General features: G+C 38.1%; 1 protein-coding gene across 1 annotated transcript in view; it reads left to right on the top strand.

The window, feature by feature from the left end:
• Positions 1–23,364, top strand: part of akap6 (A kinase (PRKA) anchor protein 6) — a 175,250-nt gene that overhangs the window by 57,654 nt on the left and 94,232 nt on the right. The window contains exons 7-8 of the mRNA XM_082142267.1: positions 11,018–11,114; positions 15,467–15,639. Of these exons, the coding sequence (XP_081998393.1) occupies positions 11,018–11,114; positions 15,467–15,639 (270 nt within the window). The remainder of the gene's footprint in view (positions 1–11,017; positions 11,115–15,466; positions 15,640–23,364) is intronic.

Genomic DNA, 23,364 nt, shown 5'->3' with positions numbered 1-23,364 from the left:
CTTTTCTTTCTTTTCTTTTTTTTTTTTCTGGGAGAACATCTGAGAAGCAGAGACTTGATTCTTTTCTTTTTTGTCCTCCGTTAAATCTCATTACTGTCTTGGAGAACTAATTGAGATATTGAAGAGATTTCATTTATGGGTTGTCTTTCCAATGGCAATGTGAAACCCTTAGTAACCCCGTACCAGAAGCGTATCGTGTGCACCAGCTACACTGTTTGTTTATCAGTCTGTCTGTGTGACCAGCCCATCTGTACTGCAGGAGGAATATCACATTGTGTTTTATAGTGAGAGGCTTCACCAATTTTTATTGATTTAGAGAGCAGGGTCACACACTTGCTGTCTCTCATCCAGCGTTTGGGGCTCGCAGGATGTGCTCACAGGTTTAATGTCTGGGCATTAAGTCCAGCTGGCAGGTGGAGAGCGTGTGTGTGTTTGTGTCCGTGCGCATATATGTGTGTGTCTGTGAGCACGGATCTTTCCGGTACCCACGGGAGAGCCGTAAGGAGGAGGTTGGCTGTTGCAGGGTAGGAAGAGAAGGAGAGAGAGAGAGAGAAAAGGAGTGGGCTTTCTTTATAAGGCATTGAGAGATTGTGAAATGAAACCGCTATTGATTGCACTGGGTGGCGGATCCAGGTCTCTGAATCACATTAACCACACACACACACACACACACACACACACACACACACACAAACACACACACACACACACACACACACACACACACACACACACACACACACACACACACACACACACACACACACACCGGCCTCCATTGACAAATGAGACGCAGAAACAAGGGCCCCCAGTCACACAGATAGTGAGTTGTGCTCCTGCTTTCCAACATGCACACAAACATTAAAGACATTCTTTATACATCAGTTAGTACATAAACCACACAGTTAAATTGGGTGACGTCCTCAGATAGATTTGAACTGAGTGGACAGTGTTTAAAAAGCTTAATGAAACACTTGGAAAAACCTTTGAAGATTTAATTGGGGTTTTGTGGCTGTTACACCATGTCTATTAGTCATAGTCATTTTAGAGGTCATTTATGTGCTAGTATACACAACAATTTTGTAGAAATTTTTAAATGTATGGTCTTTCACTTGCAGGAAAACAGACCACGAATTGATGCACTGATTTAGATAAATGAATTACTTTATTACTTAAGTGCTTAAGCATTTTAAAAAACTGCAGCTTCAGCCTTGCGTTCTCCAAAAAATTGAAAGATAACCCTGCTGAACTAGCCTAAGGTAGTTTGCTGGTCTTAACTGGTTTAAGATGTTTTAGCTTGTTTTCCATCCTGACCGGCTGACTCAATTGCTCAAAACCCCTTTAAAACCATCAAACCACCAGCTTGGTGGCAAGCAAACCACTCTTCATCTTTGGTAGCGCAAGGGGGTGTTATCCAAAAAATATCCATAAACTTAAATGCACCAGAGATGGTCAACATCTGGGCATCTTCAGCATACTACTTTCAACATACTATCATCAATCAGTATTGCTCTTAAATAAGCATTTGGTCTTGAAATGGAACACATTTATGATTACATAAAATTTCATTTTTGAAGAAATATTTTACATTAAAAAACTTTATTAGGTACACTGTGCTAGTACCTGGTTGGACCTCGTTTTGCCTTCAGAACTGCCTTAATTCTTGGTGGCACAGATTCAACAAGGTGCTGGAAACATTCCTTAGAGATTTTGGTCCATATTGACATGATTTGTCGGCTGCACATCCATCCCGTTCCACCGCATCCCAAAGGTGCTTTATTGGATTGAGATCTGGTGAATGTGGAGGCCACTTGAGTTTAATGAGCTCATTGTCATGTTCAAGAAACCAGTTTGAGATTATTTGAGCTTTGTGACATGTCACGTTATCCTGCTGGAAGTAGCCCTCAGAAGATGAGACACTGTGGTCATAAAGGGATGGACATGGTCAGCAACAATACTCAGGTAGGCTGTTGAGTTTAAACGGTGCTCAATTGGTACTAAAGGGCCCAAAGTGAGCCAAGAAAGTCTCCCTGACACCATTACACCAGCAGCAGCCTGAACCATTGATACAGTCAGGGTGGAGCCATGCTTTCATGTTGATTAAGCCAAATCCTGTCCTATCATCTGAATGTCACATCAGAAATCGAGACTCGTCTGACCAGGCAATGTTTTTCCAATCTTCTGACCAATTTTGGTGAGCCCGTGTGAATTGTAGCCTCAGTTTCTTGTTCTCAGCTGCCAGGAGTGACACCTGGTGTGTCTTCTGATGCTGGAGCCCATCTGCTTCAAGGTTCGATGTGTTATAAAGTTTTGACGAAGTATAAAGTGGCCTGTATGTGTGTACTGAATGTAACTAAATAATAATAATAATAATAATAATAATAATAAAAAAAATGTATAAAAAATAATATATATACACACACACAGTGGTGGCCAAAATTATTAGAACGGTAAGATTTTTTTATGTTTTAAAAGAAGTCTCTTCTGTTCACCAAGGCTTCATTTATTTGATCCAAAATACAGCAAAAACAGTAATATTGTGAAATACTTTTACAATTTAAAGGGGTGGTATAATGCCCTTTTCACAAGATGTTAAATAAGTATCTGGTGTCCCCAGAGTGTGTATGTGAAGTTTTAGCTCAAAATACCCCACAGATATTTTTATGTAGCATGTTAAAATAGTCAAAAACGCACCGTTTTTGTGTCTGTCCCTTTAAATGCAAATGAGCTGCTGCTCCCAGCAGAGAGGGCGGAGCTTCAACAGCTCCGGTCCTTTTACCTCACACAGACATGCACTGAAAATGTCAAAAACTTTTAGCCTTTTATGTTCAAACCGAAGTCGGACAATGATGGAGAGACTCAAGAAGAAGTGACAACATGTAGACAACATTTCTGAATGGTTAGTTGATGAATTTATGTAGCTTATGTGTAGTTATCTTCTAGTCATTGATTAGCATATTCTGTCATTAAAAATCTATAAATCGTGTTCCCAGGGGTGGGTTTATGTACATTTTAGGGTTGGTGATGTCACTAACCCTGGAGGAATGTTGTGTAGTCCCAACCAGCCATTTGTTGAAGTCCTTAAAAAGTGATTTCTTTAAAAGAAATTATCTCCCTTTGCCTTGAACTTTGAACGCCGTAACTTTGCAGATGTTGTTTATGCTCAAACACCAACATTACACACTAACTAAAGTCTGAAAATTGAAATCATAATCAACCACCCCTTTAAAATAACTGTTTTCTATTTGAATATATTTTAAAATGCAATTGATTTCTGTGTAGGTAAAGCTGAATTTTCAGCATCATTTTACAGTCTTCAGTGTCACATGATCCTTCAGAAATCATTCTAATATACATTTATTATTATCAATGTTGAAAACAGTTGTGTAAAAATTTTTCAGGATTATTTGATGAATAGAAAGTTCAAAAGAACAGTATTTATCTGAAATAAATGAAAGATAGTTCACCCCCCAAAAAATCCCATAATTCATAAATTCCTTCAAACCTGCACATCACAAACCCCAGTCTGTCTCTAGACACCTCCTGGGCTAGCACCTTTCTTTCTCTTTCTCTCTCTGATTTGGGGATTAGGACAGGGGGAGGTTTTGGTTCCACTGGTTGCTGTGGCACATCTATTGATGTCAAGTACGCGATAACCTGTCTGCCCTCATGTCTGATCCTAGCCGGGGCGCTTCAGCTCAGAGTCCCGTCTATCTGCTCTCACACAAACACACACAGACATATCACACGTCGAGCTCGCAGAACAAAGCACGTATCACCTCACGCCTAAATGCAACACACATTTGTACCGTAATGGCAAATGAAACACACCTGCTTTAGGAATCAACTTAAAATGCAGGTTTTGGCTTTGTTCGCTCTAACTGTGAGGTTTCATTCATGAACACATTGGATTTTCTCTTCGAGTCAGGGCTTTCAAGGTAAAGGTGATGATGAAATGGATTTAAGAACATTTTTCACACCTTGAAACTTGACGGGAATATTTTTTATCTTTCAGTTGTTGAGGTGTTTGTTACAATACATTTTGCTTCTCCTATATCCTCGTTTCATAAAACATGACATGTGTTGCCTTGAATTGGAGCTGCACGAATTGATATAAAGAGTCTCTTAATTAGATCATGTGATATTGATATCGCCTCAGTTATAGCTGATGGGATTATTACAGCTCGCTTTTTATGCCGTCGAATACAGTATAAGAGTGTCCTTTCCATGTGCACCAAATATGGATATTACAGAGCATTTTGTCGTAGCATAAATCAGTGATGGATATCTGTTTATTCAGCCTTTTTTCCCTTCAGTTTGTTTACTCATTTTAAAGGCGTTTAGCTCTGTAAAGGATATCAATTTCAGCCTGTATCCGAAGTCATAAATAAGCTCTCCTCACTTTCTCTCGTGTCTGTCATGAGTGATAAATTCTCTCACCTGCTGATCCATCACCCGTCTCGTCCCGCTCGCGCTTTCCGATGGCACAAAGTTGAGAGAGAGAGACTCGGCCCTCTCGCTCCAGCCTTAGACTGTCTCAGACACCAGACCATCCGCTTAGTATGTATGACGGCTATTTTTGTGCTTTCTGAGTCACTAAACTTAGGGCTTGTCTGTATATGATTAATGCTTTCAGATATTATTCTGAAAATCTGACTGTTTGTTTAGTCTACCGCCTTCTTAATCCTATAAACCTAATGTATTATATTTGATACGCACATTTTTAAGATCTCTAAATAGTCAACATGATTAAAGTGCCCCTATTTAGTTTTTTTGAATATTCCCATTCATGCATTGTGTAATATAGCTGTCTGTGAATTTAAAAGCTCTGCAAAGTTGTAAAGTCGAAAGTGCATCTTACTTTTTAGCCATAGAAATATCAGCAGCTGGACCAGATTCCTTATTTTTTTATCTGTTTTGGGCCTCCTTTCTCCTTCAGTATGAGCTTCATATTCTCCTATATCATAGTACATAAACTCTTGATGTGTCAAATATGATACTCAACAAAAAAACTTTTATTAAAATATAAAACAATTTTTTTTTCTTACTATTATTTCAAATGTCAGGCTTTACAGGGTTCAATCAATCAAATTTATTTCAGGAATACATGGCCTCTCGGCCCATAGTTCCACAAAGTCTCTCAATAGCATGACAGATGCTCTTTTCTTCATTCCATGATATATATACAATGCCAATCTCCATGCATGCTTCGACTCACAAACCTGTGCCATATCAATACAAACATCACCAACAAGTGTGAGATCACCCAAATATTTTGTACGTAGATCCATGCACAAAAAGAACAATTATACAAGAAATACAAGAAATGCTTCTTGTCTTCAATCACAGAGGTATTAGTTATATTACAATAATTACAGATTCTCTCTGTATCTAAACAAAAACAGAGATCGTACCAGTTGTATATATTCAATTTCTTATTTTCTAAAACTGATGTGCACCATGCATTTTGTGCTTTTTCTCTCAATTGTTGATTCAGAATAGATGTGAATGTTCTTATATCACCTATACTTTGAGCCTCCCAGGCACTAGAGAAACCATAGAAATACAATAGAACTCGAATGCCGGAAACCCATGTTTTTCTACCTACTTCATCTAACTAAAAAAGCATATTATAAAATGTTCTTGGATACCGATAATTAGACATGGACACTAATTTTATCCAACATGATACACCTTTTCATATAGGTAGTAGACAATGCAGATCTACCCATATCATCCAAAACAGCTACATTGCTCACACCTGTACTGATACACAGGGGTTTTTACAGAAGGATAACTGAACATTCTCAATACACTCCACTGGCTCAAAGCCCCATATATCAGATCCATAAAACAATATGGTTGCAACCATGTGGTCAAACAAATACAACGCTTGGTTACAGCTACTTTAATGCTTACGAACAAACCTTAATAAAGCAAGCATTTACAGGGTTAACATTTATGTAATATGTACTGCATACTATTTTCACATACAACGATTTTATATATGCAATTTTTGTAAGGCAATGTTTGGAATAGCATGCTACCATACTATTACTGCAGGATTTAGTATGTATACTGTTCATAGTATGCATTTTCTGGATGCACAGAATCCCCAGGGGACCTGCTTACATCTGCCGAAATGTGCAGCATACAACCAGAGCGCACTGCACGGATTACTATAATGTATCCCACAATGCAGTGGACTCTTTTTGACCTTACATTTCCACGGCGACAAATCATTATTTTGCTGGACTGCAACTATATTTTTACACAAAATGTTCAAAATTTTGAGTTCAGATATCATAACTAAGTTTTGTCTTTAGAACAATCTTAACTAAAAAGATAAGAAAATTCTTAACTTTACATTACCGGTCAAAAGATTTAAAATATTAGAATGACATTCTAATATTCAGATGAGACGTTAAACCGAGGTCCTGACTCTCTGTGGTCATTAAAAATCCCAGGATGTGTTTAGAAAAAGAGGTGTAACCCCAGCATCCTGGACAAATTTGCTCATTGGCTCTATCACTCTGTCTCCTCTCCACCAATAAGCTGGTGTGTGGTGGTGGGCGTTCTGGCGTAATATGGCTGCCGTCGCATCATCCAGGTGGATGCTGCCCATTGGTTGTGGTTGAGGAGATTCCCCCCTTCCTTATGTAAAGCACTTTGAGTACCCAGAATAAGCACTATATAAATGTAACAAATTATTAGAATGATTTCTGAAGGATCATGTGACATTGAAGACTAGTGTAATGATGCTAGAAATTCAGCTGTGTCATCACAGGAATAAATTACATTTTACAATATATTCAAATAGAAAACACTTATTTGACATTAGCTGCGTTTACATGGACACTTATAATCGGATTGACGGCTCAATCGGACTGAGTAACCTTCATGTAAACACCTTAATCGATCCGATTAAGCTCGATCCGAATGAAATTTCGATCGGATTGAAAGGGGTGGTTTATTCCTTTTGTAATCCGATCGAGAGAACATGTAAACACTTGATCGGATTGAAAACCTAAACTGAAAGGACTGCGCATGTGCAATGACGTTAAATAGCGTAGGCTAATGATGTATGATGCGCGGAACGAGCGTCTCCCTGTTGAATAAAGTGTCATATAAATAAAATTCTCATTTCGCTCAGCGTCTGTGAAGTGAAGCAGGAGAACATCCCACCAGTCCTTGTTTTGGATTCTCATCCACAGACAACTGGTTTTGGCCGCGGGGAGGGGCATTTTTACTGCGTGATAAATATAAGCAGCACGGCAAAACGGTTAATATGCTCATTGTCTCCAAATCATGACCATAGACGGATTAATATTACGTCTGCTGTTTAAAACAAATAAAGAACCAAAAGAGGAGAATAGTTATGCGCGAACAGCGTGAAACTCTGTATATTTGTGCAGTGTGCGCATGTCAAAAAATCGATTCCGATTTGAAACTTGTGACATATAAACGCGCACATCAACCTATTTATCGTTCATGTAAACACCGTGTTCGGATTCATCAATCGTATTGATTTCATTCCGATTGAACCAAAAGGTGTCCATGTAAACTGTAATAATATTTCACAATATTACTGTTTTTACTGTATTTTTGATCAAATAAATGCAGCCTTAGTGAGCATATGAGTGTTCTTTCAAATACATAACTCTTAATTATTCCAAACTTTTGACCGGTAGTGTACTCTAAGTTAGAAAATAAGAATTTTTTTATTCTTAAGAATGTTTTGTAAATCTGTCCCCCTGGTTCTTTTATCCAACTGGAATTGCAACGTCAAACGTATTGAATCATGGCATAGCCTTCCTGTGGCTCAAACAGTAGAGCGTTGGCACTTGCAACGCCAAGGTCATGGGTTCGACTCCCCGGCGAAAGCAAGAACTGATAAGAATGTAAATGTGTACCTTGAAGTGCAATGTAAGTTGCTTTGGATAAAAGCGTCTGCCAAATGCATGAATGTAAATGCATATAATATTCCACACGGTGTGCTGTAAACCAGTGGTTCCCAACCTTTTTTTGTCTGAGACCCCCTTTTCCCCAAGAAAATATTTTAGGGCCCCCCTTCACATTTAATGATATTATCGCTCTTGTAAGCTTGCAGCAAGGATGACAAAATATGTTGTTTTCAAACAAACGGTATGTTTACTATAACCAGATATGTTTATGCACAAATAATAGCCTATAATATTGAAAATACAATAACAAAAACATCAGTAGGCCCTTTGTAATTTAAAAACGTAGGTTTAGGAGTAGCCTATAAATTGGCCCTATTTGAAATGCAATAACAAAAATATTCATACTGGTGTGTAGGTAAAAAAAAAATATATATATAGGCTATTACTAAATGACTGCTGTCTGGGACCTCAATACTTGCATGTTATTTGTGAGGCTTTATCAATGTGAGGCTTTATTTTTGACGCTTTTGGCGCTATAGCGAGCGATAATAAACTTGCGTTTATTAACAGAATAATGCATCTTTCGGAAGAGCATTGTAGCCGGAACTACTTCTCTCTCTGTGTGCGTCTATGACGAGTCACGCAGGTACTGGGCTACTCCGCAGCGGCAGCGATCCGAACCAGTGTTAAATAGTCCCAATGTAAACACTTATTATAGGTGTACCATAGTGGTTCAGGATAAGACAAAAATACGGATTGGAAAATGGATTCATGATGAACTCGCTCATTATATAAATTTTGTACATTTTTAACAGAAAAAAGTTAATGATTTTATTTAATGCTCATTGCTCAAAACTTTTCAAAATATGACGCGACCCCCCACAGAGCTCGCTGAGGCCCCCTTGTGGGCCGCGACCCCCCTGTTGGGAACCGCTGCTGTAAACTACACATTTGGAAAAACATAGTCATCATTTTCATATAGAAAATTGTCCTTACAGTATCCATACTGCACAATTAGTAAGAGTATGCTAGACTGCATGTTTGAACGGACGTTTGTGACAGCAGGACAGAATGGATACTCTTTACGGAACAGATCCCGTGTATTCAAGTTGTTGCATCTTTCTGTCAGGTTTGCTGTCACGCAGACAGGCCGGGCGTCAGACAGCTGAAGGTGAAAACGGGCCTTGGCGGCTCCCGCTGCCCTCCGTGGCGCTGGTCAGATCAGAACGCTCGGTAATGGCGTGAAACAGGGCAGAGGGAGATCTGAGGAGATGAGAATCGAAGGTGAGGATGGCTCTAGGCGCCTCAAACGCGGGCCCCCCGTGGGAGCACGGCCTACCGCCCCCCTCGTACCCACCCGTCGCCCCTCCGCACATCTTCAAAAGCACATCCCTCACCACCCCCTTCTTCCTCGCGGACACAGGATAATGCTCTCTACTCTTTGATTACACTTAGCAATTGGAGAGCCCTCCGTTCGAGAGTGCTGGGTATTATCAAAACCAATCAACATGAAAGTTTTTTTCTCTCTCTCCCAACCGCTGCCGCACCCACTGGAGGGCGAGAGAAGGGGGGGGGGGAGTGTTTGGTGGGGGTTTAGAGAGAAAAAAACAGTTATCGTTGAAATAGAGACATCAGAGTAAATGGGCAGCCTGTTGAGAGATGTACACATGACTGAGAGTTGGAGAAAACCTGACTGATGGATCCTGAGCGCCACATTGCATTGTGGGTCTAAGACCGAAATAGAGAGACAGGAACGCTGTTGCTCAGTCCCGAGGTCATTTTCTAGAGGGCACCACTGTGGGAGAAACGGCTTCAGTTTTATAACATCATTTGAATATTAGTTTATGCCGCGGATGATGAATTAGAGGGACGGCTGTCGTTTGTTAATAATTCAGTGGCGCACGGATGGTGGGATAGACTCGGACAAATACTTGGGCTTCATTCCTCTGAGGATATATGAATAATGCTCGTTTGAGATCAAGGATTGTGTGAAGGGTGTTTAAAGGTTGTGCGTCGACAGCGCAGCAGGAGATTATATACTTTCTTGCTGAAGCACTTAATGTGACTTATGAGTGTTTGTTTCATAAAGATGAAACCAGATGAGGAGTTGGAGAAGGTTTCTTGTGTCCCGTTGAGTACTGTGGGAAAGAAACATCCTAAATGAGATCTTGATATCTCAGTTGTTTCTTCTAGGTTGCATTGAGATTAATTGGACTTTTTCTAGAAGTTTTCCTGATTCTTCTCAGTTTGTAAAAAATCTCTTCAATATGAAATCAATTAGTTCTCATCAAATTCTTTCCCGGTCAAATATTCTGAGCCTCTATCCACGTTCATTCAATAGCTCTATATATGCTATTACTATATGTGAACTATTTACTTTTGATTTGAGACCATCTGTACTTGTAAATTAATCAAAAATGAGAAATGTATTTAGACTATGAAAGAGCAACATGTGAACAATAAATTATTTATTAAAACTGATTTCACATGCATTCCACTGCATCATGTAGGGGAAAAAATTTATGTTAATGAAGACTTCTATCTTTTGCTTGTTAGTTATTGTTTTTTAAAAATACGTTTTCATGTATTCCCTGTATACTTTATTACATTGAAAACAAAATATTGTAATTATTTGCAGAAAAATCTAACATCTAAAATCAAATTAGCTCCTTATTTAATGTCTTTAATGTCAGAGCTGTCTAGTTTTGTTCCTTCTATGTTTTATTCCTGATGAATATTTTATTGCTCATGGGTTGCTCTTTTAATAGCTCAGGAGTCTAAATGGGGAAAATGTCCTTAATTTTCATGAAAACAACGAAAAAAAGTTAATATTCCCGAAAGTCCTTTAGGCAAAATATCTATTTTTTCTTTTTCTTTTAATTTTATAGTGAATTGAGACCTGGGTGTTTCTTTTTTTTATGAGATTTACCCATTAACTCTCTCGAGCTATGAAAGAGCAACCTTTGAACAATAAAGGCTTCCTGCATATGTGTGTGAAGATGTTGTAATGGAAGATGAGAGGAAAATCTGAAGAGGACAGAAACTGTGAAGGAGGAGAACAAGATTATTTCCCCTGCGCTGACAAGTCGTTTTTTGTGTTCATGTGTGTGTAGAGTTTCAAACTCAACGTGGACAGTCACAGCGCTCTGAAAGACAGTCTCCTGGAGAAGGGACGGCAGCTCCTGGAACTCATCACCTCCCACAAATCAGGTACAGTTCTGCCGAGCCACACATTTATTATTAATGTTTGTATTAACATAGTGACCTTCAGAATTTATAAATCCTCAAGTAACCGCTTCTGAACCGCCGAGCGCACGCCTTTTCACATACATTACAAATGGCGCACGGCCCGCTGAATTGAGTTCTGGGATAAAGCGGAGAGGCAGGTGCTGCGGCCAGCCGAGCACTTCCAAAGCCGTATATGAAGAGAGCGGGAATTAAGAACAGCAAGTTGAGGAGTCATAGGCCATTGCAGTCACTCGTTTCTCTACAATATCTGTGATTATTCACCTGAAGAGTCTCACAGAGTGCTCGGCAAATGCACAAATCCACTCAGCTGACCTCCCTGCTGGTATGTCTCGTCTCCACTGGGTAAAGCCGGCTACCATTAAATATGCAGATGGTTCTCAGAGGCAGGAGCGGTTCCTTATAATGCCCTGACAGTCCTGTCCTGCGGTGCCACAGCATGACAACAGCTCCCTGCCAACACAAACATGCACTCTCGCACCTTTACTATAACCCAACCTTCCGTAGGGATCTTCTTAAAGGGGCCAGTCTATACATTTTTCCTCATTTGGAACATTAGGACCAGAAATGTGTATTTAGTTAAGTAAATAGTAAACATTTTGATTTTAAAGGGACCATATTCTACAGTTCTTACATTATCGTTCAAAAGTTTAGAGTCGGTAAGATTTTTCAAATGTTTTTGAAAGAAGTCTCTTCTGCTCACCAAGGCTGCATTTATTTGATCAAAAATACAGTAAAAGAGTGATACTGTGAATTGATTTCTTTTTTAATACACTTTAAAATGTCTTCAGTGTCACATGATCCTTCAGAAATCATTCTAATATGCTGATTTGGTGGTCAAGCTTCTTATGACTAAAAAACTAGTGCTGTCAAATCAATTAATTGCGATTAATTGCTTCTAACATAAAAGTTTTAGTATATATATATATATATACAACAAAAAACTTTTGTTAATGCGATTAATCACGATTAATTGATTTGACAGCACTTTGAAAATCGTTGTGCGGCTTATTATTTTTGTGGAAATCATGATAATTTTGTTTAGGAATCTTGATGAATAGAAAGTTTAAAAGAACAGCATTTATTTGAAATAGAAATCGAATAAATGTAATATTAAAACTGTCTTACACGTTAAAAGACACATTAAATGTCTTTACTTCAATATACATTAATCTCTTGCTTGTTAAAAATAATAATATTATTATTATTTAAAACTTACTGACCCCAAACTTTTAAATGGTAGATTAAATGTAAATTAATGAATGTTTTGTTATATATCATACATTGCTCCATATTTTCGGTTATTTGAAGGCAACAAAATTCTGAGATCACATTGAAAATCTTGTTGGATTTTTAGGATCTTGAACTTGAAAAAAATCTATTTCTATGTCACTAATCAAATGCTTGTAGATGAGTGTCATTGATCATGTGACTTTTTGAACGTAAGGTCAGATTTTCTTCCATTAAACCTCAAGATGCTTTTTGGATCATTCTCAAATCATACCAGAGAACATCAGGTTTTGGATTTCACCTTCAGTGCTGCAGTCATTAAAGCAAAAGATGACAAACCAAAGACTTTTATGAAATTAATGTACATTTTCAAGGTCGACTTTCCACTTAAATTGTTGTGCTGATATAATTCTTAATGAAAATGTTTGAATTTAATTAGAAAAGATGTAAAATATAAACTTTTTTTTTACTTCTCATTTTGAGTCTACATAGTAGAGACTCATAGTACATATTCATTTCAAAAGAGCAAGAAACTCTTGTTTTCCCCTTTAATTTCAGCTCTGTGATTAGGAGCAAATCTCCTATCAACTTCCCACCTTGACCATCATTGTCTCGTATCTTAGCAACTCAGTAGACGGGCATCACTCCACAGGTACGAGTCGCAGCTTCCATCACAGAACGCCGTCGGCTGCGACGAGAGGCCTGATCCAGGCACAATGCGGGGTCACACTCCAGAAGCCCGACTTCCGCCTCGACCGCATTTATCTTAATTTATGCTTTTTAATTACTTTGAACAAATAGGGTTTGCAGACTGAGATGCTGATTGTGGCCGGTGAAGACGCAGCGGACACATGATAGGTTTTGAATATAGAAGCATCCCATAATACTGAGGGATTAACTCAACGCTCAAGTCCTCATCAGATGCAAAAACACACTCGCGGTCTGGCTCGGGTCACCACCATCAAGTGGCGTGAAAATCAAACGCCTTGTTTTCCCCCCCATCTGTTGATTAGCGGAGAGAAAGATATTATCATTTAACTTGTTCAATATTTTATTTTTTACCAGAGGTTGGTTTTAATGATTTAGATGATGGTGGTGATTATGATAATGCCATGAGCATTATTATTAGTGATGTGTTTGAGTTTAAGAGGGAAAAAAGAAAGCGAAGTGCGTCTGTTGGATCATTAAGGGGCGAGTCGTGATAAATGGTTAAATCACAGCACATTAAAGGCTCATTAAAAACAACTGTAGGGGGATGTGTGTGTGTGGGACGGGCCGGCTGGACGGCAGGAACATCGAACTGTAGGTTTAAGTGGGTGTTCTGCCCATTGGCTGACATTAGCGGTGTGCATATATGCCTGGAACAGGCTGTATTCAGAATGGTATACTAGCAAACGGCATAATGTGCAGTACATATTGTTTACTGCATATTACTATTAGAAATGGCATATGAAACAGTGTGCATCAAGATTTGCATTGTTGTCAGATGATCTCAATAAGTTGCAAGTATTTCATTGAGTTGCATCCAGTTATCATCTCCCAAATAAATAGTTCAATTTTATTTATTTTTTTACCCAACTTTGTGTGGAAATATCTTTACCCAGTAATATATTTTATACATAAATGCTGTTATTTTGAACTTTCTATTCATAAAAGCATCATGTATCACGGTTTCCACAAAAATATTAAGCAGCACAACTGTTTTCAACATTGATATTAATCAGAAATGTTTCTTGAGCAGCAAATTAGCATATTATAATGATTTCTGAAGGATCATGTGACACTGAAGACTGGAGTAATGATGCTGAAAATTCAGCTTTACATCACAGGAATAAATTACAGTTTAATATAAATTTAAATAGAAAACAGTTATTATAAACAGTAATAATATATTTCACAATGTTACTGTTTTGCTGTATTTTTTATTAAATAAATGCAGCCTTGCTGAGTATAAAATACTTATTTCAAAAAAATAAATAAAAAAAATCTCACATTAGTGCACATATATTTAGAATGTATGTTTATAGATAGTAGGACGGTAAGTGATAAGAGGCCATGGATTACAATGATTTGTATCCATATCCAATATTCCTAATCCAATATTTTTATTAGTTAAGGCACAACATGAAGTGGAGTGGTAAAAAATGTTGACGTGGTTTAATTTATGTATATAAATAGTTTTTTTAGTTTTGAATTTTTAGTTCATCAGAATAAGCTAGTCTTTTCCCAGATGATACAGTTGGTATATGATAAAAAGTGTTTGCAGTTTTTTTGATGACTGCAAAAAAAGTGGCTGATATCAGCTCCAGTTTATTTATCACACACAAAAAAATAGAAGCAAATAGAAGGTCAAACTCATTGAATTGTGGTATTCGCTTTTTCACACAGTGCGCATTGGGATAAAAAAATGCATACTTTGCACAGTATACATTCTACTATTCATTCAAATAGGATTAGTAGCATGCCATTTTGAAGATACACAATGTGTGCAGTAAATAATTAAGATCTGTGTTCATTTACACACTGTTTACTGATTTTCATGGTTGTACTGTATATTACTTAAATATTTTTAATCTATTTTAGTGCTGTTTTTATTATTTAATAGTTTTCATTTGTATTCAGATGATGCTTAAATGAAATAACTAGTACATTTAGATTAGATCATTTTTAATTAGTAATTTAGAGGAACAGACCTTTTAGTTAAGTTTACAATCACCTCTTTGTCAGGTTTGAACATATAGTCTTTGGATTGCAGACCTTTAACCACTACACCATTGCATTTATAACGTGTGCATTGAGTTTTAGAAGCTGTTCACACAACGCTTTTTTTTTTTTATTCCACTGCGCTGCTTTTCCATAGTTTTTCCATGTAAACATGCACTAGAGTGGGCAGTAGTTGTGTCTTTTGCACCATCTTGTGCATGATATGGCATTCTAAAAACACGGCACTCAAGTTACAAGAAGTTCAACTTTTAAAAAAGGCCTCTCTAGACCTTGCGTTTTTTTCTTTCCATTCACCCGTGTCTCACGTTTTTAACCACAAAATGGCGTTCTGTGTGACCGTATCTCTTTATGTGTGCTCACAGGGCTGCGGGACATACTCCATATGATATCCCACCAGTGGCAGGAGCTGCAGAGACAGATCCGCCGTCAGCACAACTGGATGCTACGCACACTGGATGCCATCAAAACCCACATCCTGTCCAGCGAGAGGGACGAGGAAGAGCGGGAAACTCACAGTCATCACGGCAGCCCCAAGGTACAGCCGAACGTGACACCGTCAAGCCCGTAACAGCTCCGTATCCCCAGCCTGAGTCGTTCCATCTGTCTGCGGCTCTCGGTTCCTTTCTGGTAGCCCGTGGCCATGCTCTGCTCGATCAGCAAAATAAACAAACAGGGCCAAGCTCCGCTGCGGAGGAGCGCCGCGTATTTCCATAAGAAACGGCTCGAGGAAAGGCTCTGCAGGGAGACATTCCTTTCAGGGAGGAAACAGGGGAGGGGACACGACATTGGCGTGATGCGAATGAGAATTTTCTGTCCGTAAATGAGCATGAGACGTTTCATAGCTCCCACAAACACACACAATTATGCTTTAGAGGCAACGTGCTAGACTCAATTTATACTTCACACTTAATGTGTAATTGCAGACATAGTTATTTGGGAGACCAATTTCTCATTGTTTAATTGTCAATTGTGATTGGGTAATTGCACTCCAATTAGGTGGCGTGTTTGTGTGCCGGGCGCTGAGAGCGAGGCCTGGCGGGAACCGAGAGGCGTGTTTGTGTTTCTGTGTGGCGTGTGCGAGAACAGCAGCTTTAGGAACAGCGTGATCTCAGTTGGATTTCCCCCGGGAGCGTCGGCATCGCCAGGGCGCAATCTCCCTTTCTCCTCTGCTCCGTAATCTCTTCTGCTTCATCTGCAGAAAACAGGAACGCCAGGGCCTAATATTTCTCTCTCTGGTTCTCTTTCTTCCGTCTTTTTCCCTTCTCCTTTAACTGCTCAGATGGTCCGTAACATATTAAGATAAAACTTTTTCTATTTCAGCAGGATGCTGTACATTAGTATGAATACAAAATTTCTGCATTTACCAAAATGTGCAATATGAACCAGAATTAAAACATATCTATTTTCACTCTTTGATTATTTGCGAAATGTTTACAAAAATTGTACACAAAAGTGGATTAAATATGCAAAATAATCCATGGCAGTGCTTAAAATGGAATATAGTGCAGAGTATTTGCTGTAAAAATCTGAAATCTTGCCAGGCCTAGAAATTAGTCCAAATTTTCTGAAGAGATTTGATTGCTTTATATGATGAACAGATTGAATTTAGGCATTTATTCACATAAAAACATTCATCAACGCACACATTAGATATGGTAAACGGAAGCTCAAGCATGTTTGCTTGACGTACGAGAACCAATGAGGTTCAGTCTTGTTACGTAGCATGTTTGAGCTTTCGCAAGAACCAATGAGGTTCATTGTCATGTGTAACAGCACGTTTGAGCTTTCACAAGAACCAATGACGTTCATTCTCGTGTTACGCAGCACGTTTGAGCTTCAGCAAGAACCAATGAGGTTAATTTTCATGTGTTACGCAGCACGTTTGAGCTTTTGCAAGAACCAATGAGGTTTATTCTCGTGTTACGCAGCACGTTTGAGCTTCAGCAAGAACCAATGAGGTTCATTTTCATGTGTTACGCAGCACGTTTGAGCTTTTGCAAGAATTAATGAGGTTTTTTCTCGTGTTACGCAGCACGTTTGAGCTTCCGCAAGAACCAATGAGGTTCATTGTCATGTGTAACAGCACGTTTGAGCTTTCACAAGAACCAATGACGTTCATTCTCGTGTTACGCAGCACGTTTGAGCTTCCGCAAGAACCAATGAGGTTAATTTTCATGTGTTACGTAGCACGTTTGAGCTTTTGCAAGAACCAATGAGGTTTATTCTCGTGTTACGCAGCACGTTTGAGCTTCAGCAAGAACCAATGAGGTTAATTTTCATGTGTTACGCAGCACGTTTGAGCTTTTGCAAGAACCAATGAGGTTTATTCTCGTGTTACGCAGCACGTTTGAGCTTCAGCAAGAACCAATGAGGTTCATTTTCATGTGTTACGCAGCACGTTTGAGCTTTTGCAAGAATTAATGAGGTTTTTTCTCGTGTTACGCAGCACGTTTGAGCTTCCGCAAGAACCAATGAGGTTAATTTTCATGTGTTACGTAGCACGTTTGAGCTTTTGCAAGAACCAATGAGGTTTATTCTCGTGTTACGCAGCACGTTTGAGCTTCCGCAAGAACCAATGAGGTTAATTTTCATGTGTTACGCAGCATGTTTGAGCTTTTGCAAGAACCAATGAGGTTTATTCTCGTGTTACGCAGCACGTTTGAGCTTCAGCAAGAACCAATGAGGTTAATTTTCATGTGTTACGCAGCACGTTTGAGCTTTTGCAAGAACCAATGAGGTTTATTCTCGTGTTACGCAGCACGTTTGAGCTTCAGCAAGAACCAATGAGGTTAATTTTCATGTGTTACGCAGCACGTTTGAGCTTTTGCAAGAACCAATGAGGTTTTTTCTCGTGTTACGCAGCACGTTTGAGTTTCCGCAAGAACCAATGAGGTTAATTTTCGTGTTACGTAGCACGTTTGAGCTTTTGCAAGAACCAATGAGGTTTATTCTCGTGTTACGCAGCACGTTTGAGCTTCCGCAAGAACCAATGAGGTTAATTTTCATGTGTTACGCAGCATGTTTGAGCTTTTGCAAGAACCAATGAGGTTTATTCTCGTGTTACGCAGCACGTTTGAGCTTCAGCAAGAACCAATGAGGTTCATTTTCATGTGTTACGCAGCATGTTTGAGCTTTTGCAAGAACCAATGAGGTTTTTTCTCGTGTTACGCAGCACGTTTGAGCTTCCGCAAGAACCAATGAGGTTAATTTTCATGTGTTACGCAGCACGTTTGAGCTTTTGCAAGAACCAATGAGGTTTATTCTCGTGTTACGCAGCACGTTTGAGCTTCAGCAAGAACCAATGAGGTTAATTTTCATGTGTTACGCAGCACGTTTGAGCTTTTGCAAGAACCAATGAGGTTTATTCTCGTGTTACGCAGCACGTTTGAGCTTCCGCAAGAACCAATGAGGTTAATTTTCATGTGTTACGCAGCACGTTTGAGCTTTTGCATGAACCAATGAGGTTCATTCTCGTGTTACGCAGCACGTTTGAGCTTCCGAAAGAACCAATGAGGTTAATTTTCATGTGTTACGCAGCACGTTTGAGCTTCCGCAAGAACCAATGAGGTTAATTTTCATGTGTTACGTAGCACGTTTGAGCTTTTGCAAGAACCAATGAAGTTCATTCTCGTGTTACGCAGCACGTTTGAGTTTCCGCAAGAACCAATGAGGTTCATTTTCATGTGTTACGCAGCACGTTTGAGCTTTCGCAAGAACCAATGAGGTTTATTATCGTGTTACGCAGCACCAATGAGGTTCATTTTCATGTGTTACGCAGCACGTTTGAGCTTTCGCAAAGAAATGTCATAGAAGGTCAAGTTGAGCCCATTGCATTGTGGGATGTAGTATGCCATGCAGTGTGTTTTGGCCGTTTACTGCCCATTTTGGCAAATTTAGCATTTCGTTCAATGCATACAGAATACTTATAGTCTGCATACTACTTTCTTTCAAAAACAGTAGGTGGTATTCGGAACAAACTTGATGTGAACAGGCCCTACTTGTTTCTAGTTTGTGGGCACCGACATAAATAATCGGGGTGCTTTTAAATTGTTTTGTTGCAATTAGAAATCACCACAATCAGTGTGATCAGTCAGCGTTGACAGCCATTAGCCGCTTGGTTACAGCGAATTAAGAGAGAGAGGGGTGAGTGATTCATTATCTGAGAGCTGTTAATGATGATCGGATGCATTGCCTAATTAGAGACAGGCCACAGGATTGTGGGAAGGTCACACAAGGAGCCACAAATCTCTCTCTGTCTGAATCAGGGCGGATCCTGTAGGTCGAGGGCAGGTGTTGTGAATATGGGTCTATGTGGGATCTTGAGCCTAGATCAAACCATACAGTATGTGTCTTACGTCTGATCACCGGTGTTGATTTCAACATGGCTACCGCGAGTTACGTTAGTTTATTTGATGTTCTAACTAATGGAATTTTTGCATATACTATTGTTTAAATGTTTGGGGTCAGTACGAATTATTAATTTTTTTTAATTATGCTTTTATTCAGCAAGGTTGCATTAAATTGATCAAAAGTGATAGTAAAGACATTTTGTTTTAAAAGATTTGTATTTATATTTCAAATAAATGCTGTTCTTTTAAACTTTCTATTTATCAGAAAAATTCTGAAAAATATATATCATGCACCGTAAAAAGTGTTCAGTTCACTTACTTAAAAAATGTGTAAACCCGTTGCCTTAATTATTAAGTAGGCCTAAATAAACGTAATGCTTAATTGAAAAAAAATCGATCAAGCATGAAGTTTATTTACTTAAAAAAATTGAGGAAACCCGTTGCCTTAAAATTATTAAGTTAAGTCAACTGATCACTTTTTACAGTGTGGTTTCCACAGAAATATTAAGCAGGACAACATTGTTTTCAATCTTGATAATAATAAATGTTTCTTAAGCTGCAAATCATCATATTAGAATGATTTCTGAAGGATCATGTGACACTGAAGACTGGAGTAATGATGCTGAAAATTCAGCTTTGATCACAGGAATAAATTACATTTTAAAATATATATATATAATTTTTTTAATAATATTTCACAACATTACGGTTTTACTCTATACAGAAATGCTTTGGTCAGAATATATTGCTTTATAGACATTATTGAAAATAATCCAAAACATTCCTTTAAACCTGAACTTTAATGTAAACTAAAGTTTTGATTTATAGATCTTCATTTACTTTTCTTATACTAACATAGTATAATTGCATCAGACATCAAAGTTTATGTTTAACTTTACTGAAGGGTACTGCGTGCTTTCACGCAGGTCAAATACTCAAACAAATGCTTTAAAGAACCTGTCTCAGGTCACCACATGGCCCATAGATTCATCTTAATGGAGGATCAGGGAATTCATATCACTTTCAGATCCCTGTTTCACTGACTAAACAATATTTGGAAACTGCTGTCAAGGCGCTCTTTTCAATGACAAGCCCCCCTCTTTGCTATTAATTCCTAATGCTTCACCACAACAGGTGTCGTTTGCAGTCATTAATTTGCTTTGGTTAAAAAACGGCTCACAAATGAGCAATGCGTGCCGTCAGAGGAGTAATATATACCGCCTTACCCAGACACTAAGTCTGTCCCTAGAATGCCATTAAGGTGTGTACAAAGCAGGCCACATCTCTCTCGACAGCCATAACGGTTTGTTATTATAGCTGCAAACATATGTTCACACCCACGTCTTGCCGTCGCATTGTGCCGTCTGAATTATTTTCTCAAGACCATAAAGTTTTAACATTTCTGGATGCTGGTCAAATGGCAATCCTGAGGGAATCCGGTCTAATTCAGTTATTCGCCTCTAATTAAACTGTAGGGGGAACATCACATAGACAAAAGTGGGGAGAGAGGCAATCATTAACAGCATGAAGCACCAACAATCCACTCTCAATTGCATGTTTCTTAGAAGAGAAAATTGTCACGCTCAAATCCGCCAGACTCTCAGCTAGACGGAGACATTCTTTCACATCTGCACTAACATATACCGCAGTGAGGTACACGTGACTTTGTGTAAATTGCCTAAATGTCACAAGACATGAGGAAAGGATAGATGACAGGCGGACTTCATATGTCCTACATATGTGTAGGGATTCATGGGTATTATTTGTTGACCAGGTGTGTGCAGTGAAGAGTTCATTCGCGCCATCATATTCGCTGTGGGAATTCTCTGATCCGATGTCAGGCTGTGACTCATCTTCGTTCTTTTCTTAGTGAGATTTATCCACCTATAGAAAGGGATTGCATCCATTTGCTGCCTATTGCATTGACTCGTTCTTATTTTGAAATCAAATATGTGAGCACTAAACCCTGCTTTACCCGTATAGACACCTGCCATCCAGTTATTTAGATCAGACAGAATGTCAAAGACCAGTGGGATTGTGAATGTAAATAAATGCAGTGGTGTTGTTTAAATGACTGTTTTCCATTTTAATGCAGCACTAACTGTTCTAAGGTTAGTGGATTACTTTTTTAGAGCATTTAAGCTGTGACCCATTTAAGTAGACCAAAAAGTAAAAAAGAACATTTGGCCAGCTATTTTGCATTCACACTGTACCAGGACATAAAAGTGGACTCTGATCTCTCTTTTTAAACCTATTTTACTTGTGGCCAGCTGTCAACCCACTTTTTTTTTATTTATTTTTTTTTTATTTTATTTTATTTTATTTTATTTTATATGCATTCACACTCTTCTGTAAATGTGGATCTCTTTTTTTCAATCTTGGACTCTACTTGTGGCCAGTTGTAAGTCCACTTTTATTTATTTTTTAATTTGATATATTTTATTTTTATATATTTATAATTTTATATACTGATTATTTATGTTAGTTTATGTTGTTAGTAATTTTACGTTAGTTTGTTTGATTTGACTAATGACATTTTTGCTTTCATTACTTTTACAAATTTTGAGATATTTAAGATATATTTTTTTTAAAGAAATGAATGCTTTTATTCTGCAAGAATGCATTAAATTGATCAAAAGTGACAGTAAAGACATTTTTATTTTTTTGTTATATATATTATATATTGATATAGATATATTATTTATTTGAGCTTTTATTTAACTTTTTACTTTAATTTGACTATTTACAATAAACAAGCCAGTTTGTGAACATAAAAACACGTGATAATTCAATATCCCAACCCACCACCCCTCTCTCGCACCATGCTTAACCCCACGGCCTCTTTACAATGGGATACATACTAGGTAGATAATATCACTGAAAAAACGAAGTCACAGGAATTATGAAACACAAATTACAGGAATACAGGAATCTGAGTCCTGCTCATTGTTATGTGCAATATACTTCTTAGCAGCTATAGTCCAGATCTTTAATGTAGAGATTTGAGCAAAATTCACCTGAGCCGTGGATATTTCCAACATTATAATGTCCTGGAGTAGTGTCAACCACTTATAAATATCCAGGGTGTGTGGTTGGAGCCAGTATTGCAGGGTTTTTTGCAGACGTCAGACCGGCAAGCCAATACATTTTTTGCAGCTTAGAGAAGGCCAACAAAGAATCGTCATTCAATAGTAATACAGACGAGTTCACCGAGCTTTTATTTTACTTTTAAGATTTTTTTTTTTCTAAATTTATTTATAAGAGAAAATTTATACAGTAATATATTCCAGTAATATATCGTTATGCACGCTCACAAATCCTCTCATTAACAAAGTGTAGACACAATGTAATTAAGAGATCCATTGTGCAGTGTAGACAGCTTCATTGATTATAACTGAACTTTGTGAGATCACGAACTGAGATGAGTAACAGCTTTTTAGTGATTTTAAAGGGAGCTGTCTTTGCTAACTTGGCACTTTTTAGGCTATATATAATCCATTCAGAATTTGAATGCAAGTCGACACATAATGTAATTGATATGATTAGCCTTTGGCTTGACTACGTTATGAAACGGCTAATAATGTGTTGCTAATGTTGCTAAAGACAGCTGACTTCTAAAAATCAGGATCCAGAAATAATGATAGAAAAAGCTCTGCACGCTCGTTGAATGGATTGGTTGCAGGTTTGTGACAAGTTGGTACACTGCAGTTTTAAGGAAAAAGAAAATACTCAGCAATGGTGTTGACTGATGAATTTGCATTATGGTTTGTCTTAAAGCATGTTAAATACACCACACAGACATATAAACAAACTTGATTTTCACAACATCTTTAAGCCCTAATTTTGCTTAAAACTGAAAAGTCCTTTTGGATTTTTTTTAATAGTGGTATAGTATTTTAATAATACACAAT

Source organism: Leuciscus leuciscus, assembly GCF_965113295.1.
Source record: "Leuciscus leuciscus genome assembly, chromosome: 17".
In the NCBI taxonomy this organism is placed as follows: Eukaryota; Metazoa; Chordata; class Actinopteri; order Cypriniformes; family Leuciscidae; genus Leuciscus; species Leuciscus leuciscus.
The sequence above is the reverse complement of the archived record's forward strand: the minus strand, read 5'-3'. Positions and strand labels throughout refer to the sequence as shown.